Source organism: Catharus ustulatus, chromosome 9 (genome assembly GCF_009819885.2).
Source record: "Catharus ustulatus isolate bCatUst1 chromosome 9, bCatUst1.pri.v2, whole genome shotgun sequence".
Classification (NCBI taxonomy): domain Eukaryota; kingdom Metazoa; phylum Chordata; class Aves; order Passeriformes; family Turdidae; genus Catharus; species Catharus ustulatus.
This window is the reverse complement of record NC_046229.1, coordinates 3,247,533-3,265,614: the sequence shown is the minus strand read 5'-3', so window position 1 is coordinate 3,265,614 and position 18,082 is coordinate 3,247,533. Positions and strand designations below refer to the sequence as shown.

Here is an 18,082-nt window from a genome sequence, read left to right as displayed (position 1 = left end):
TTAGTTAGTCCTATTGAAATCAAACGCAGCATGGATTTAAGTGATTGTGGTTTAAAGCCTGGGTAAGCACAGGGATGAATCCATGGAGGAGGTGGCCTTTTGTGAGCCATTTTAAGGAAAAAAAAACTTGAGGTCAGTGTACAGGTGGTTGTGTCAGTGCTGTTTTTTGGGGTTTTTTTTTCCACCACAGATCCTCAGTTTTGTGTCAGGCTGTGGGAGTGGTAACGTGCAGATGGTGGTGGTTTGCAGAATCATCACTTTATGGGCAGAAGGAAGTGTGTGAAAAAGGCTGGAATTAAAAATCTTAATAAGAAAAGAAGCAAATTCAGTTAATGCAGTGACTTGTTTCTCTTCCCCTCCAACAGAACCTTCAGGGATTTTTGTGAAAAATATAATACCTGGTAGTGCTGCTGACCACAACGGCCAAATTCACGTTCATGACAAAATTGTTGCTGTAAGTAAAATACTCTGCTTGTATATTGCTGTAGAACTAATGCATTTCACATCTCTGTTAAAAGAACAACACAGTAAAGACTTTCTAAAATTAATTAAACCTCCTCTGCTTTGCAGAAGAAATAATTTGGTGGTTGGTGTTTGTTTAGGTAGGCTTGTGACAGAAATGAGCTTTGGCTTGCTGTGGTTAAAGTATTATTTTATATTCAAAGAAGTAGTAAATAGTAGTTAACTGTGAAAGAGGCAAGCATTTGGATTAAAGTGGTTCAGAGTGGAGAATCTTGGCTTTTGGCCTGCAGTAAAGATGAGCAGCATTAACTTCTACTTGAATTGAATGTGATTTGAGGATTGTTAAGATTCTGCAAGATGTGGCACATTGTTTGTGTTCCTTAATGGCTGTGTAGTGTGGATACAATCAAAATGTTAATGGTCACAATTTAGGTTTAAAAGCCCAAGCTTTATGTGTAGAAAAATGGAAAAACCATTGAATAACAGTGAATTGAATAATAGCCAATTTTGCATTCACAGCACAAGCAGGAATGAATTCCACAGTCTTTTTGTTTTAAGAGATAATATTTATAGAGATATGATTTTAAATTACTTTTAAAATGTGTGCCATTCCAGACTTTCCAAAGTCAGCTTCTCCTCAGTGAGAGCAAAAATTAATATAACCTTTTATCTGCAGGAAAGGCCCTATTGATGCATGGTCTGACAGTGAGGTGAACAGAGCGTTTTGGGTGTAAATTAAAATATCTGATAATGTAAGAATTGGACTGTTTAGGGTAGATTATACAAACAGTTGTTTGTAGAGGCTTGCATGGGGCATGTTAGAAATCCATGAGAAAACCAGCAGTGATAATGAATTAACAGAGTTCCAGGCTGGATATCTGCTTGGAACCTTCATCCACAGCCCTTGTCAAGCTGGTTTTGGGAAGCACAAAAAAAAAAAAAAAATTAAGGATCAATCTGTGCAGGCTTGTATCAGATTAGTAAATTCTGTTTTGTGTTTGTCCCCATGAAAACAGAAAGAAGAAATTACTATTGTGTTTCCTTTTAAAACACATTTTGGAAATAAATTCTCATCAGTGAAATGTAAGATTTAATGGGATTGTTTTGTAAATATTGCTGTCTTGGGAGAGCAACCCTGTAACTCCTGCTCTAAATAAAGTGGCTGTTGCTTACAGCCTCTGGTACTCCACAACACAGCCTAAGAATGCAGCACAAAAAAACTGTTATTTGCTACAATTTTCTTGTTTTAGGTTGATGGAGTCAACATACAGAACTTTACCAACCAAGAAGTGGTAGAGGCACTGCGGAACACGGGACAGACTGTATGGCTCACCTTGCTTAGAAGGAAGCCTTCCTTTGCTGTTTCTTCAGAAACACCATCAGAGAGAGGTAATTCTTTTTTTTTCTAGCCATTGATTTTATTTTTCACTCAATTTGCAGTTACCTCATTTAACAGTTTAGGACTGGACACTGCATGAGCCTCAATTTTTTTAACGGTGCACTGTAGGAAATTAAGATACTTAAAGGAGGAATGGGAAGAAGATAAAATGAGAGATTCAGGAGAATTCAGTGCAAAACTCCAGCCCACCATAAAAAAGGAAAGAATTAGTGAGGTGGTGTTACTATTTCCTACATTTTGCAGCATATGATTTGGGTTTTTTCATCTGTTTTCACAGCGCAGCCAACTGTTCCAATCTTTGTGTCCCCTGGAGCTGTAGGGACTGAAATTAATGTGGCCACTAAGAATGAGGGAAAACAAGAACAGAGGGATAATCTTCCCAATGGAAAGCAGCAGAGTCTACACCAAGCAGGTAGATAGGATATCTTGCAGTGCCTCTTGTGAGTCTGCTTCAAGGCTCCCATCTTTAATCCATTTTCAGCACTGATGGGCTGTCATGGCTTACTCCAGCTTTGGTTTTTGCCCTGCAATGCTTTCTGAAGTAAAGCTCCAACTCTTGGATCTAACCAATTCTTTCACTGCACCCTGTCTGCTGAGAGTGGATTCTGTAATATCTCAAGGCCTGGAATTCTCTGGATCTTCTTGCTTGCATAGAATTTGCCCTTTCTTTAGGGAGGGTGTTTTTAAGGTTACAGTCAGTGGAGATGCAGCTCTTTCAGTACTCAGGAATGACTCTCATGAACTCTGTAGAGCTCAAAACCTCCAGCTCAGTGATTCCTCTTTGTGGTCCTGCACTGATGACCTGAGGTGTCCTGCCTGCAGTTTTCTACTGAAAGAGACTTTATTTGTCATCCTCCTTTGCTGCCAGGACCCTGCACCAGGGAATTGATGTTTACTTTCTGATCACTGTTGCCTCAGTCATACCCATCTTCATGGTCTGATAATCTTAGAGATCTTCTCCTGCCTTAATAATTCTGTGATCTTCTTGCCCTCACACATCTTAGACTCTGCTGCAGAGTATTTTCATAACATTCTTCTGGTTTCCTGTACCACATCTCTGAACATGCTGCAGTTTCCTCTTTTGACACTGCAGTAGCTTCATTAGAACTCTTGTCTTAGGTGTAAAGACCCAATAGCTGGAGTTCAGAAAAGGCATTTCTTAAATAAAAGATCTTTTTTAAACAAAAGGCATTCAGACACAGGGGCAGGTCACAAAGGCATGGGCTGCTCTGGGTTTTAGCTGAGTTTGGAACCAAGGCTGGAGGTCTTTCCAGAATCTTCAATTCCCCCACAGATTTCTGGGCTCCTCTACAGGAACTTCTGGGTGAATTTATACAGCTTGTGTTAAAGTCAGCATAAATTATCCTTATGCCTTGTAGTTTCTAAGATATGTAGATGTAATAGAGGATTCTAAATTACGGCTGTCAATGAATAGCAATTTTGCTGTGATTGTTGAAGATCTGTCAGTATTAAAGACAACCTGGAAACGAGAGAAATGTAGCAGTTCCTATATTCCATTCTGTTTTACTTTTCTGTCCAAGCCTTGTAACCAGACATCCTTTGTTGTGACTTTTGCATGTTCCCAGAAATAGGAAGCCAGAACAGAGGTGGTTGAGTAGCTGAGAGTTGAGGTTCTCAAAGCATTGTTTTGCTATGACAGAGGCTGCAAAAGAGCAGCACTTTGTCTGTCCTGTGTCACTTACCCAGTTTTTTTTTTTACTGTGGGACTTCTCTGCACATTTTACTCCTGCAGAAATATGATGTATGAGATTTCACCTTGGAAAAGGATTTAATGGCCATCTTTAAATTCCAAAGATAGGTGCTTATTTTGGATGTGGTGATGGGCACTTCATTATAATGGTGCTAAAGTAAATACTGCTAATTTAAGGCTCTGACTGAACTCTGGAAATGCTTTTAGAAGTTTAATGTAAAAGGTATGTTTTATAAAACCCGTATTACTTCCCTTTAAGCCCAGTTGTGTGAATTTCTTATTAAATTGTGTTTCCTGGGGAGGTATTAAATGGTAATTCTGGCCAGGCAAAGCCATGGTTAAGCAGTTCTGGTACAAAGGGAACAGGGTTTGAGCTGCAACGTGCATGAGGCCTGAAACTCAGTGCTAGCAGAGTGCAGGCAATGGATTTAACAGCTGCCTCTGCAAGGCTGCAGGCTGGGCAGAGCTGCTCCATCCTGCCTTGCAGGAGCACTCAGGAGCCAGAGGGAAATGCTGGGAGTCAGGAGTTTAAGGGAAGCCTGGGGGAAAAGCCCCAGCAGCAGGGCAGGTAAAGGCAGGGCTTTAATGAAAAGCAGAGTACACACCCCTGTGTAGTAACTCTGTGAGAGCAGGAGGAAGCTGAGAAAAAGAGATGCCAGTTTTGAAGGAGCTGACAGTTCTGACCAGAGAAGATGATTTTTACAATACGTTTGTGGTTTCTCCTTCGTGCTTGCTAATTAGAAATGGAAAAACTGCCTGGAAGCGCAGGCAGAAGGACAGGCTAAATATGCTGGAAAGTTGTTGCTAATGAAAGCTGTCCCTGGGAAGTGTTTTCATTTCTGAGGCCTTGCACGTTATGGAAGACATGGTACATATGTCAGGTCATGAGGAATTCAGCTGGATGAGAGACTAGAAAGAAATTTCCTATTAGCTGCCATGTGGAAAAAGCTGTTTGGGGAAAAAGGAACATTGTAAGTGAATGGAGTGATGCCACTGGAATTGAATATATTCAATCCAAATCCCTTCAGCCTGCATTTCCACAGTTCTAAGGAAGTTACAAGCAGAGACTTCAAAGTGTATTTGAAATAAAGAAGGGGGGAAACTTCAAATGGAGACGTGCATCAGCACCTGCTCTGAGCAACTCATAGATTTTGGCAAAGTGTTTTGGAAGTGACAAAAAAATCTGTATTCAGCCAGCTGAACACAGCTTACAGTTGCTGAACTGAACTTTGAGCTTGACCCTGAGATTCATTACTCCTGGTGAACCTTAAAATCTATATTTGGCTGCACAGGGGATTACAGGTGCTTAGGTCCTGTGTGTTCACACTGTTGTAAATCTGTAATAGCAGGAAAAGGGACTCAGGAATTTCTGTCCCTCTGTTTTTCTGCAAATGGAGGGAGCAGAATAATGCACTGGTGTTCTGGTTTTGATACAATTGAGAAATAAAGACAGTGATCAGCCTGTGCTTGATACTAAGTCACACATTAGAAACTTTAATTTCCAATGAAGTTAAAAAACCTTTACTAGCAGTTGACAATTTTAGGACAATTTGTCTTCCCATTATTTTTTAAGGAGATAATTTATTTCAGAGACAACTGTGGGCTGTATTTACAAACCCAAGTTTTTAATCTTGGTGAGGTGTGGTTTTGGTAGCAGAAAATAGGATTGCTGGAATTCTCAGGTATCTGTGTCTGCTTGAGCCTGTGGATTGAAAATCCCCTGGATATTTCCAAGTGACACAAGCAGTGTGGTTTCTCAGTGCAGATCAGACAGAATTTGCCTGTCTGGCATGGCTGAAAGTGAGCTGGAGAGATACAGGGGTAGGCTGTGTTGTCACAGAAGCAAACTTCAATCTTTGTTTTATTGAGTGGAAAACTTCAAAGTTATAGAAGTGTGTAATGAGGATTGTATTGCAGAGCTTTATCTTTGCAGTCTGAGAAGGTGTTGAAAGCAGAGGCAGCTTGACAGTGCCATTTGTGCAGGCTTTTGCTCCTAGGTGGGCTCTGAGCTCTCGTGGTGTCTTCACAATTCCCCCCTCCCTGTGGTATTTTACTCACTGTTTGTGTGCAGAACGTGAGCTTGCGCTTCACATTCCGAATTTCAGGGGACACAGTGCTCTGTGCCTTGTCTAGACATCTGACAAACTACTGCACTCATTCAAGGGGGGAAAAAAAATCCAGTTTTTGGTAATTCAGCCCCCAGATGCTGCTGCTGTCGCTGCTGGATGGAATTTGCTGTAGAGCTTGATTCTTCCCAGTTACACATTGCTCCAGCTTGGAACTTTATATGTGAGCTGAGCTTCTGGCTGAGGTCAAACACAGGGCAGCCAGTCATTTTCTGCTGTCTAGCTCTGTCAAATTGTCTTACAGGACTGTAACCAACTGCCTTGGTTGCATAAGTAAGAAAGCTGAAAAGATATAAATGTCAAGATAGCCAAGTTCCCACGGAAGACTGGTTTAGAACTGGAGCTTATATTAAAGCTCATGTTACTTACTGGCCTAATTAAAGTAGACAAGGCTTTATACCTGCCAAATGTATAAATAAAGTCTGTGCCTGCATTGTGCTGACACAGCCCCTCGATAGCAGCAATATCTTGTCAGGTGTTTTCCTTCTTAAGGGGGCTCATTTGGGTGGGAGATGATGTTTCCCTGGAGTGGGAAGAGCTTTTGCGGCAACAAATGATGAAGCCGTGTGAAATTTGTTTTGCAGCCTGAAAGAATGATTTATTTACAGTGCTGCATGGTACAGAACTCACATCTCATCACCAAGCATCACCTCTTCTGCCTCTCAGCTGAATAAATCACACTTTTACAGGAGCTGACATTCTGCATTGTTTTCCTAAGAAAGACGTTTTTGATTTGCGCTGTTTGATAGACTCAGCTTAATGCACTTCCCTTTTGGGGATTATTCCCTCTAATCTTTTATTTACACTGAATTTTTATTGGAGTATTTAGAATTAAATGCACTTCTGAATGTACAATATGCTTGTAAATTTAATATTCACTTTCATATTTAGGAAGAGTCCCACTCCCTCCAGCACATGAGCTGAAATCCAAGTGGGAAAACCTGCTGGGACCAGACTATGAAGTTATGGTATGTTTTATTTCAATAAACTACATTCATGAATGTTATTTCTTTAAATTACAGATCTGTGAGCTTAGCATTACAGGCTGCTTATAGAACAGTTCAGTGTTTGGAACAGATCAGTAACAACAGATTTTCTTTCCTGTAACATCAAGGCTGAATAATGAATTGGGGGATTTGTTGCCCTTTTATTTTATTCTGTTTATATAGATACTATTGTTATACAAATATGAGACAGGATCAGTGATTTAAGGAAATCAGCTGTCCTGTTAAGTCTGCATCACAGCAGCCACTTAAAATATATGGCATTTTTATTATTTCATTCATGATCTATTTGTTTTACTGGGCACTGAATTTAAAAAAGGCTCAGGATAGAGCTTCTGTTTTCAGAAGAATCTTACAATTTTATCTGAAGAATGAAAGAATGATTTTTAAACATGCTGGGAAAATACAAAGTAATTCTCAATAGTGTAACTTTGTGGTGCCAGTGTCTAGTAGACATTTCTTCACTTCATATTAAATAATTGCCTAGCAAAAGATTGTTTTGATGAATAGTCACGAGGAGTTGATGGAAATTGTAATTCACTTTTCAGTGCTGGGTGATGCAGCGAGTGCAGATAAAAGACTCTGGACAGCGTTCATTCCAAAGCCTTAAAAAAATTCTCACCACCCCCAAGAAAATGCCCTGTTTGTCTTTGCAATGCTTGTCCAGTTGATTTAGAGACACTTATTTTTACTACTTGGAGTAGCCATCGTTCCAGTCACTCTCTGGGAGATTTAAAGTAGCTTTAAGAATTGCCTTGAGAAACTCGCTTCCCTTCTTTCCATTAGCACTCCTTTAAGATCCTGAGCTCGTGTGAGATTATGGACGTGGTGCAATAAATCTGTTTGCCTGCCCACTTCAGTTGCTTGGTATTCCCACCCTTGCATTTCCAGGGGCTGATGTTACCTCCCTGAGCACTATCACACTTCCCACAGAGGATGAAATCCTGCTTAGCTGGTGAATCCAACCATCCCCAATCCTTCTTCAGCTGCCGCCAGTGAAATGTCAGCAGTGGAAATGTTAACGATGGGGGCTCTTGAATAATAGAAGGAACTCTCCTGGCATCCCATTTGGAAAGTCATTTTTTGGTTCTGTGTTCAGCAATGTCCAGTTTGAGTCCACCCTGTGTCACACCATCCTCACTCAGCCCCCAGAACTCACCCCAAAAGATTCACCTACAGGAACTCAGCTACAGGATTCTCTCAGGAGGATTTACCTGGAGGGGAAATAGCTGTTTGAAGAGAGGGGTTGGTGGCCCTGGTGGCTTCTGTGCTGCTGGTCCTTTGTGGTGGCAGTGGAAGGAGCTGAGATCCTGAGCAGGGACCGTGTGGTCTCAGTCAGGTTGAGGAGTTTCCAGTCATAAATACATTTAGTGACATGCATGGACATGAAATGCCATGGAAAAACATGCTGGAAACCCTGTTTAAAAGTAATCCATAAGAAAAGTCTAATCTTTTATTAAACTAGAAGTTTTCAAAGAAAAGTTACATGATTTTTTGCAAGGCTCAAATCTACCAAGTGTAACTTTCCTAGAAACATTCAACCTCAGTCCCAAATTCCAAACCTGGGCCATAGATTGCAGCTAAATGGTCTTTAAGGTCTCTTCCAACCCAAACCATTCTATGATTTTTATCTTAATTACATTTAAAATTGGAGTAAATAACCTTCTAAGGTTACATATAAATCTGTTGTGTTAAGGAGGGACAATACAAGAACACTGGTGGTGAATATGGTCATTTTATTAATCTTAAAAAAAGACATTGAAAGGATTTCCTGCCCCTGGTTTGAATAACCCACTTTCCATTCCCATTTGGTAATTAAAGTTATGTATTTCAAGCCATGTTAGCAACAGAAGTTGGTGGGTTAGTCTGGATGGGAGATGGCTGCACTATAGCCTGAGGTAACAACTTAAGCTGTCATACTTTCAAATTCTGATTGGCAAGTCCGTGTGGGTATTTGTGTCAAACATAATGGCATTTTGTGCTTACACAGGATTACTGAACTTGACTAAAATCGGCATTTGGGCTCCGGGAATAGGATAATATTGGAGTCTGCTAATAGTGCATAATCACCACATTCCTACTTGTAAATGTTCTGTGCCTGAAAGATTTTTCTAACATTTGTTTAAAATTATTTTGCATCAATGTGACATTGTTTAAGTACGGTTTATTTTGCTCGTGCGGTTTTTTGGGTTTTTTTGCCAGAATTTCCTCATTCTGGTAAAGTCTTTATTGTCCTGCTGGTGAAAAATGTTCCTATGTCCAATTTTTAGGTTGTGAATGTGGATATGCCCTTTAAAGACGATTCAGAGCTGCAGAAGTACTCCAAGGTAAGGCTTACATGGTGGGTTCCTTCGTGGTGTATGTTGGCAGAGTAATCCTGGGAGGGCGTGACACAATTCCAGATGTGTTTCAGGAATTTTGTGGTTTTGTGGCTTTGTGTTTTCCAAAAAAAGGCTGCCAATATTCTGCTTATCTTCTGGACTGATCCAATACCTTTTCATGGCACAGGCAAATGAACCTTTTAACAGTTCACTACCAAACCCCCAAAAACCAAAAAAACACCCTCAAATCATGCACATAAACCCTGAATTTTGGGGTACTTAATTAATGGAGCAGAGGTTGAAACTCTGCTGAAAACTTTTTTGTCCCACACAGGCTTTTGCTGTAGTGATCCTGGCTCAGGGAAAGGGATGTGTAAATTTTCAGAAATTAATTTCACTTCCAAGAGATTTTCAAGATACTTATGTTAATATTGTGGAAAAGAGTTTTTTAGAGTTGATGTATTTATATATTTGTGGGGTCACCTCAGTGGGGAAGGGCCATAAAGTCATGATGAGCCATGGCTGTGAAGGAAGCTGTGGATCACTGGGTTGCTCCTTTATTTGAATATCCAGAATAACAAAAATAAAACTCCAGTAATAAAAAGTCAGAAAATGTCCAAATTAAAAGAGCAACTCCTGCTAATCATCTCATCTCCCCAAGTTGCTGTGATTTCTTCTGCCTTGTCTGGAAAGTGTATCACTTTTATTCCACTTTTCCTAATATTAGCAGAATTTAGGCACTGAGGGTTAGAGTTTCCTGGAGAAAAATTCCAAATTAGGGAGTCTCAGTGGGAAAAGGCTGACAAAAAATCAGTGATTTCCCCTTCCAGAAAAAAGGATGTCAGTTTTAGTAACTACCTACAGAGGACACTTCATGGGTATTTTTCCTACCTCAAAGCAGTGTAGCTCCCAAAGGAGTAAGACAGCTGATCTTGTGAGATTTTAGGGCAATTACAGAATTTATTACATTCCTTTATTTATTTCTATTTCTTTTATTTTTTTGTTTTGCTCCAACCCCATGGAAGAGGGGTTGGAACTGGATGATGCTGAAGGTCCCTTCCAACCCAAACCAATTCTGTGATTTGTTGACAACTCACCTTTGGGGTGGTCCTTCTCTCTGTGTTTTTCCTATTAATTTTAATTATTTGAGAATACAGTTCAAATTGCCTTTTTCCCCCAAAGAGCAGCCTGGTTGTTTTTATTTGTGCAAACACAGATGTGCTGTAACACAGGTGAGGTCACTGTGAACATTTAATCATCTTACTGTGGGTTTGGTTCAATTTGGTGAGCTACTGAATCCTAAATCTGTTTTTATCATGATAGATAAAGATTTATTCTCAAATAGTTAATTATATTTATGTTTTGGCAGCTGTTACCCATCCACACTCTGAGATTAGGAGTTGAGCTGGACACTTTTGATGGACATCATTATATTTCATCCATTGCTTCAGATGGCCCACCTGAAATCCTTGGTGTCCTGCAACTGGAAGATGAACTGCTGGAGGTAAAAAAAATAAAACAGAACCCCCACAAAAATAAAAATTATGTATTTAGTGTTTGTTTGGCCTTCTTAAAATGCTTCTCTTAAGTTCTAGCTTGGCTGCTGTGTGTGCAGAAGAATTATTCCAGAGTTAGTTAAAGTGGAAGCAGAGTTGGAATTCACACTCATTTTCTTCACTGTTCCCTTCCACATTTATGGAAAAAAAGTCAATTTCTTGTGACCTCTCAGTGACTTCATGGGCATTTTTCCTGAAATGTTTTAACATGAGTATCAAGAGTTACAAGGGCAGAGATAATATTTGTGTTGAATTATTTGTAGTCCTGTGGCTCAGTCTTTTGCACAATTTGGCTTTAGCTTTTGTGGTGGATAATCTTTCTGAATATTTGTCACCCCTAAAAAATTTACAGCAGTCTTAGGAACAGTGGTTTCAGTTACACAATAAAACTTTTTTGTTGAGTGTTGAAAGATATTTGTGTGTATGAGCAAATATATCAGTTTGTTTAAATGTGTATAAAGAGGTATTGGGGCTGCTTTGGAGTTATCAGACTCACACCAGACCTGTTTTCTCAGGAACAAAAAAAAGTTTGATAAAATTAAAATAATTCCTATTTTGTGAGTGTGTGTACATGTATCCATTGGTATCTCAGCCTGCAAGTGAAAAGACATTAATTTCTTATTGCATGCTTACTCCTTGTGGAATATTTTGATATTTGAACCTTTTTTTAGTAGATGCAAAGAACATTTAATGGGAACAGAATTAGGCCTTCTGAAAGATTGATTTGTTAGGTGTACAGCTATTTTGCTTTTACTTCTTCACCCTCCAACATCAAAAATTCATACTGATATCACTAAGACCTAAAACATGTTCTTATTGCTTAATGGAGGAAATCTTGATTCCTGAAGGAAGGGATTAATGGAATGCTGGAAGTGTCGTTTAAATTGCTTGGCCACTAAACAAAAAAAAAAATTATACAAAAAGCAATAATGCAGTGCTGTAGAGTAACTTAGGAAACTTTAATTGTGTGTATTTAACAGTTCACATTACTCTCTACTCAGAATTAAGTTCACAGGTATGTCCAGACCTAGTGAGTGTAAATTTTTTGCTACTCTGTAGTTGGGGAAAAAAACCTCAACAAAATAAAAATGTGCTCTGGGGCTAAAGCTGTAAGTGGCAGGTTTAGCCCAGACTATGTTTTTGCAGCCAAGTTATAAATCCCCTTAAACAGGGGTTTGCAGTGGAAAAAGTGACAGCCCCGTTCTCCAAACAAGCAGCCTTACCTGGGTCTGATACCTTTGGGATGGAAAAATGACCAGCAAGGATTTTTTTTATTTTTTTAAATACAGTGAGGCTGAATGTTGATTCTTTTTCATGATGTGTTTGAATTATGACAGACAGCACAATACCCCTCCCCTGCCCTTCATTTCAACTAATTCCACTGTATTCTTTTTTAGGAGTAAATTGCTTTTTGGAGCCCTTTTGTTGTACAATTTCCCTGCTGTTTGAGGGCTGATGTGCTGAATGAGTGGGTGTAGGGCACCTTGCCTGCTCAGAGGGGGATTTCTGGCAGCTGCAGGAGGAGAAATGGGAGTCCCCAGGTCTGCTGGGGGGTGCACAGTAGCTCTTCCCCATCCATCACAGGATGCTGAGAAGTGCTGGGAGCTTTCCACCACGCTGCCACTCTCCAAGCATTAAAAAATCCTTACACATAGATCCTTCTGCTTAAATAATTAACTAATGGATGAGGCTGATAGCTCAGCACTTGCTGTAATTCTTGCAGGAAAAGCCCAGAGCAGTTTGTCTTACCTTGGTGGAGGCAAATTCCACCACTCTCAATTTTTCTGCTTGGCTGGGATGTGGAGTTTGAGAGGAACTCTGTGTTTCCCAGCAGTACAAACTGTATTTACACTGCAAAAAGCACAAAGTGGGGGGAAAAAATAGAAGTGATCAGGAAGGAAATGTTGGCTAATTTGGATTGCTGTGGAGCCTTGCATGAGATTGAATCTCTCTAATCAGCAAGATCTGGGAGGTTTATAGAGAGTGCACACCTGTAAAGGTGTGTCTGTGTCTGGTGGGTGTTTCCAGGCTCTGTTTTCTTGGATCAGATGTGGGTATGGAGGAAGATAATCCTCAGTTATCCCCACTTGCTGTGCCTTGGTTCCTGCTGTGGGGTGACTTGGACGAGGGGCTGGATTCCCAAACCAGTGGCTGCACTGCTGGAGTGTGGACATTTAGTCATGAGAGAGGCTTGAGGCAGCCTAAAAGAAATCCCTGGGACACAGGAGGTGTTGGGATGGAGTCCACAGCACTAACTGGGTGAAACCCCTGCTCTTTTGGGGCTGCAGTGCTGATTTAGGGTGATTTATGGCACCTGCTGACATCCTGCTGTCCTATTTAGGGACACCCCTGTGGTGCAAAGAGAAGAACCCTCAGGATACAAAGGTTATAAAATAGGTAAAAGAGGATGAATCACTCTTTTTTTTTTTTTTTTTTTTTTTTCCCTGCAGAAGTAGAATCACAGAGTGTCATGGGCAGGGACATCTTCCACTATCCCAGGTTGTTCCAAGCCCTGTCCAGCCTGGCCTTGGACACTTCCAGGGATGGGACAGCTACAAAAAAAGTGCAGCTGCAGGATCCAATTTTTAAAGCACATCCATCCATCTATCTATCTGTCTATCTATCTGTCTATCTATCTATCTATCTATCTATCTTTTTTTTCTGTTTCAAAGTCTGTGGTTTAGAACATCCATTAACAATGATCTGTCATCAGTCACAATTTTGAGTTTATGGTGTGACCTTATTGCTTACTGTAATTGGTTTCTTTCTTATTCTACAAATGTTCTCCCCTTTTTTCTGTAGGATCCATTTATTTTAGTTTCAGGCACTTTGTTACATTTTAAACTGGCAAAGTTAGAATCACAGACTCATTAGGGTTGGAAAACACCTCTAAGTGTTTTAGCCAGACTTTTAAACTAATTGTGGTAGTTCTGACTTCAGTTTTTTGATTGGAGCTCAGAACTTGTGTTTGCTTGAAATATTGTGGGAAAATCAAACTTTTTATCTTTTTAAGCCTAACACTGAAAAAAGATCCCCAACAAAGAAACATCTGAGAAAGAAATAAGGATTTTAGGAAAGGTTTAGGCTTGGAAAAGTGGAGAGCAGAAAAGAAGTTAGAGGAAGCTAGAGAGACATGATGCAGCAGTCAGTAGTCACAAGATTTGGAGATGAAGTTTTACAATAATGGATACACTCTTCAGAAGCATGTTAATAAACTGGTAAAAGAGGATGAATCACTTATATTTTTCCAGCAGAAGCAGAATCACAGAGTGGCAGAATGGTTTGGGACATTGAAGCCCATCCAGTGCCACCCCTGCCATGGGCAGGGACACCTTCCACTATCCCAGGTTGTTCCAAGCCCTGTCCAGCCTGGCTTGGACATTTCCAGGGATGGGATAGCTACAAAAAAAGTGGGTTTTTAAAATATTTTTACCAAAAAACAAAAAATATATTAATAAAATATGCAAGCTGTGCCAGAATGCTCAAGTAGGGAAAAAAAATACGCGCCAAAACAAAACAAAAAAATTAACCCAATCTGCAGGATACCCTTTAATTCTCTTTGTGCTGCCACCCTGCAGGTAAATGGGGTGCAGCTGTATGGGAAGTCCCGCCGTGAGGCTGTCACCTTCCTGAAGGAAGTGCCACCCCCGTTCACCCTGGTGTGCTGCCGGCGCCTCTTCGAGGACGGCTCTGAGTCCCTGGTGGACGAGCCCCCCGTGGCAGCTGCCCCTCCAGAGCAGCAGGTAACACCTCTCTCCTCTCACCCACCTGTGCAAAAGGACAGGAGAACTTTTTGGGGAGATATTTCTGGGTTTGTGTGGTTTGGTCTGGAGAAATGTCATGGTCCTGGGAAGGCGAGGGAGGTAAATCACCGAGCTGCTTTGCTGACTGTACATCCCATTCATCATCCCTGCACTTAATAGGTGAGTGAGAGCTCTGAATTGCACTAAATCACATCCTTGCCACCATTAGCTGATTGCTTCCATGTTCTGAGTAGGATTTTATAGAACTGTGGAAAAAAAATAATAATTGAAACTTAAAATTTTCTGTTCGTCACAGGAGCTTTAATGTCTCAAAGTAAAGCTTGACACTTGTGGTTGCTCCTGTTTGTAAAAGTATTTACAGCTTGGCTTCTCATCTTTTCTGATTGTCTGGCCTTTCTATTAGCTGGCTGTGGTTAAATCTTTTATGCTATTTATTTTTCTTTTATGCATCTAATGGGACAGCTGAAGTTCATCAACATGTAACAGGTTAGTAATATTCTAACAATTAATTAGACTAATACATGGGTATTTGTGTGCCAGGTTGGGCTCTGATGCTCACAACGTGTAGCCCTGTGCCCAGGGGAGTACTCAAGGCAGCAAGCTGGAGAAAACTCTATTCATAATGCTCAGTGAAGTTTTAATTCCATAAAAAGGTCACATTTTAGGGCATGTATGCACCATTAATAATCAAAATACTGAAGGAATAGTGTTTGTAAAGAGCTGAGAGAATGCTGTTTGAACCAGAGCTTTTATTTTCCAGGTGAAACCTGAGGAAGAGTTTAATCCTGAGGAGGAAGAAGGGGAACTGGCATTATGGTCTCCTGATGTGAAGGTTATTGAGCTGGAGAAAGACAAAAATGGTTTAGGATTCAGCATTTTAGACTATCAGGTATACTTTTCTGTAGAACTAAATCCTAAAAATCCCTTTGATCCTTTGTCTTGCACGGTGCCTTAAAAATGTTTTGTGATGTTGATTACTGAGTAATGGACTTTACACTTGGGCCTAGAAACTATAGGGAAAAGTATTTTGATGCCAACTCTAGAAAGTATGGAGTGTTCTAAACCTCTGATTATTGGACATGATAAAGTGCAAAATCTTTAATCAAGCTCCACCCCATCACTCTGAGTTTAATGATTGGGCAAAGTTGGTTTTTTGTTGTATTTTGTTCTAACTTAGAATCTGTGAGAGTGGCAAGCAACAGTTCTTGGGTATTAGTTGGAGATTATTATATTCTTAATTGTTAAACTCCTTAGAAATTAACAGTCTAGTCTTTAATTGGAAGGAAATGCTACTAAAATTAATGGATCCTTCTTTCAAAAACACTGGCTTCCATTAAATATGTAGAAACTCTCAAAATCTGTAGTCAGAATGAAATGTTCTTCGTGTTTCTAGTCAACATGATATATTTTTTTAAACCTCCAGTCATCATATTTATAAGGAAATAAAATAGCTGGATCACTCTTTATAATAATATACACATCACATCTGAGTGCTGCCTAAACATTGTAGTTTAATGAAATGTGTTCAACTGTTGTACGTAAATGTCAAGTGATATAAAATTCACTTTTTGATACAATAAGGCAGGAATTGGGAATGAATTAGAAGGAAAAAAAATACTTGAAGTATTATGCAAACCCATTAATTCTATATTTTACCAGTGCGATTTAAGATTACTGAAAATAGATCCTGTTAGTCATTTTAGCTGACACATGTTGTGTTGCAGTGCCAACTCTACTCTAGAGTTGCTGGGAGTCTTTACAGAGCAGTAATACACAGATTTGCTTTTAAGTTCTCATATAATCAGAATTAATGAAGGCTTTAATAGCAGGCTTTTTATTTACTTATTCGCAGATGCAAATACACCAGCAATGTTGTGGTACTTTCAGCTAAATTTAAATACATTCTAATCAATTCTAAATGAGTGGTAAACCACTTAATCTCAGATCTTTATAATTTCAAGATATTTATGTATAAAGTGTATAAAGTGTGTTCTTTTGTTTGGGATTCGCCTCTTAGATCTTTTACACTTTTCATCATCTGCAGATTAATTTTTATAGAGAGATATCTGTGGCTGTGTGTGTGTTTATGTAAATACATCCATCACATCCTTGAGTGCAAGGCAAAGAAAATAAATAATTGTCCATGCCACAGTGGAGGCAAGGGGAAAAAAAAAAAAACTGTGTGTGGTTCCTGGGAGAGTGTTTGGAATTCTTAACACAGATTTGTGGGAAACACAGAATTACAGCAGTGTTTAATTGTGCCTTAGAGGACCTGGAGACCCTTCTTTAAAACATGAAAGGTGTTTTTTTAGGCACACACTCTTGGTTTTACAAGAGAAAATTCAAGCCTTGTAGTGGCAAATGATACTGCTTGTGCTATGTATCCACTGCTGATTTTGCTCCTTTTGAGGAATATGATTTTTAATTTTTTTTAGGTATTTTTCAATGAAGATGTGTCTTCCCATGGCCCATCTTCATCATCAGTGAGTGGGCAGCCTTTCTAGGCTGCCACAGTGCTGATGGAGGAGGAAAATGCTTTTGAAGGGGAGATTTTGAGCAGGAAGCTTGTTGGTAATTCACACACAAGGTCTGGCTCTGGCCACTACAGAGATTTGAGGAAAGTTTGGTGTTGCTTACCCAGCTTGGAGGAGGAGATGTGACTATCCTGGGCTTTTAAGATCCAATTATTTCTGTTGCTGTTGGTTGAAATGACACTTCAGAAACACTGGAAAAACTTCAGGAAGCTCGGTGGGAACAGGGAAGTGGTGTCAGGGTTAAAAAGTGGTGATGCTCTATTGTCCCACCTGAATTTCCCCCACACAGAGGTGGAGCAACACCTTTGAAATGGTGGATCCCAGCCCTGGGGTGGGACTGGGGCTGTTCCTGCAGTGTCTAAGCAGCCCTGGAGTCCTGCTCATGCATTTCTGACAGTGAGAGATGCCAGACACTCTGCAGAAGCACAAGAATGCTCAGCAATTACAGCCCAGGCTGCTCTGGAAGTTTCTTCCTACTTGTTTTCAAGCACAAAGCTTTTTAGCTTTCCATCTTAATTCTGATTGTAGAATTAGAAGTTGTGCTGAACACTCCTATGGTGTATAATTCATAATATTTGCCTTTTTGTTTCTCAAAAGTGGCTGCATGCTCAGCACAAAGGATGCTGTGCCTCAGTCGTCCTAAATGCTGCACTTCCCAAGTCATGCTCTGGAAAACAGAATTAATAAAAATTCTTTGTGAGGCAGAATAGGAGTCTGAGTACGTGGAAAACTGAATGCTGAGATCGAGAAAATTATTACTCTGGCATATTAATTTTTAATGGGCTGTCTTTCTAATAGTGTTTCATCTATCAAATAAATGATAAGCACATCCCAAGTGACTTGCAGGAAATTCCCAGAAATGTACAAGCATAATTCCAATGCCTATATATTTTAATGAACTAATTACAAATTAATTATACCAATTATGCATAATCAATAGTATTTCTACTTTGTTCTGTGTTTTCTTTTGATTGTCTTTAGGGATTTAAAAGCTTAAAACAGAGCCACCTTCCTTTTTTTTTTACTGAGGTTCTTAAAACTTTGGGGTAGAGTTCCCCTTTTGCTATGACAGGATAGTATTTATACAGGATATTCTTTGTCTTCCTGTGGTCTCTATGTGTATTTAAAAAAAAACCCTTTTTTTTCTGCTTTGAATGTTGTAATTTGTAATTGTGTTGTAGGAAATTTAAAATTTTTGAGACTGA

General features: G+C 39.7%; 1 protein-coding gene across 1 annotated transcript in view; it reads left to right on the top strand.

Annotated features, from left to right (window-relative positions):
• PATJ (PATJ crumbs cell polarity complex component) overlaps positions 1-18,082 on the top strand; it is a 135,969-nt gene that overhangs the window by 18,024 nt on the left and 99,863 nt on the right. Inside the window, exons 10-16 of the mRNA XM_033067305.1 lie at positions 366-454; positions 1,713-1,851; positions 6,590-6,666; positions 8,973-9,029; positions 10,393-10,527; positions 14,158-14,322; positions 15,104-15,232. Coding sequence (XP_032923196.1) covers positions 366-454; positions 1,713-1,851; positions 6,590-6,666; positions 8,973-9,029; positions 10,393-10,527; positions 14,158-14,322; positions 15,104-15,232 — 791 coding nt within the window. The remainder of the gene's footprint in view (positions 1-365; positions 455-1,712; positions 1,852-6,589; positions 6,667-8,972; positions 9,030-10,392; positions 10,528-14,157; positions 14,323-15,103; positions 15,233-18,082) is intronic.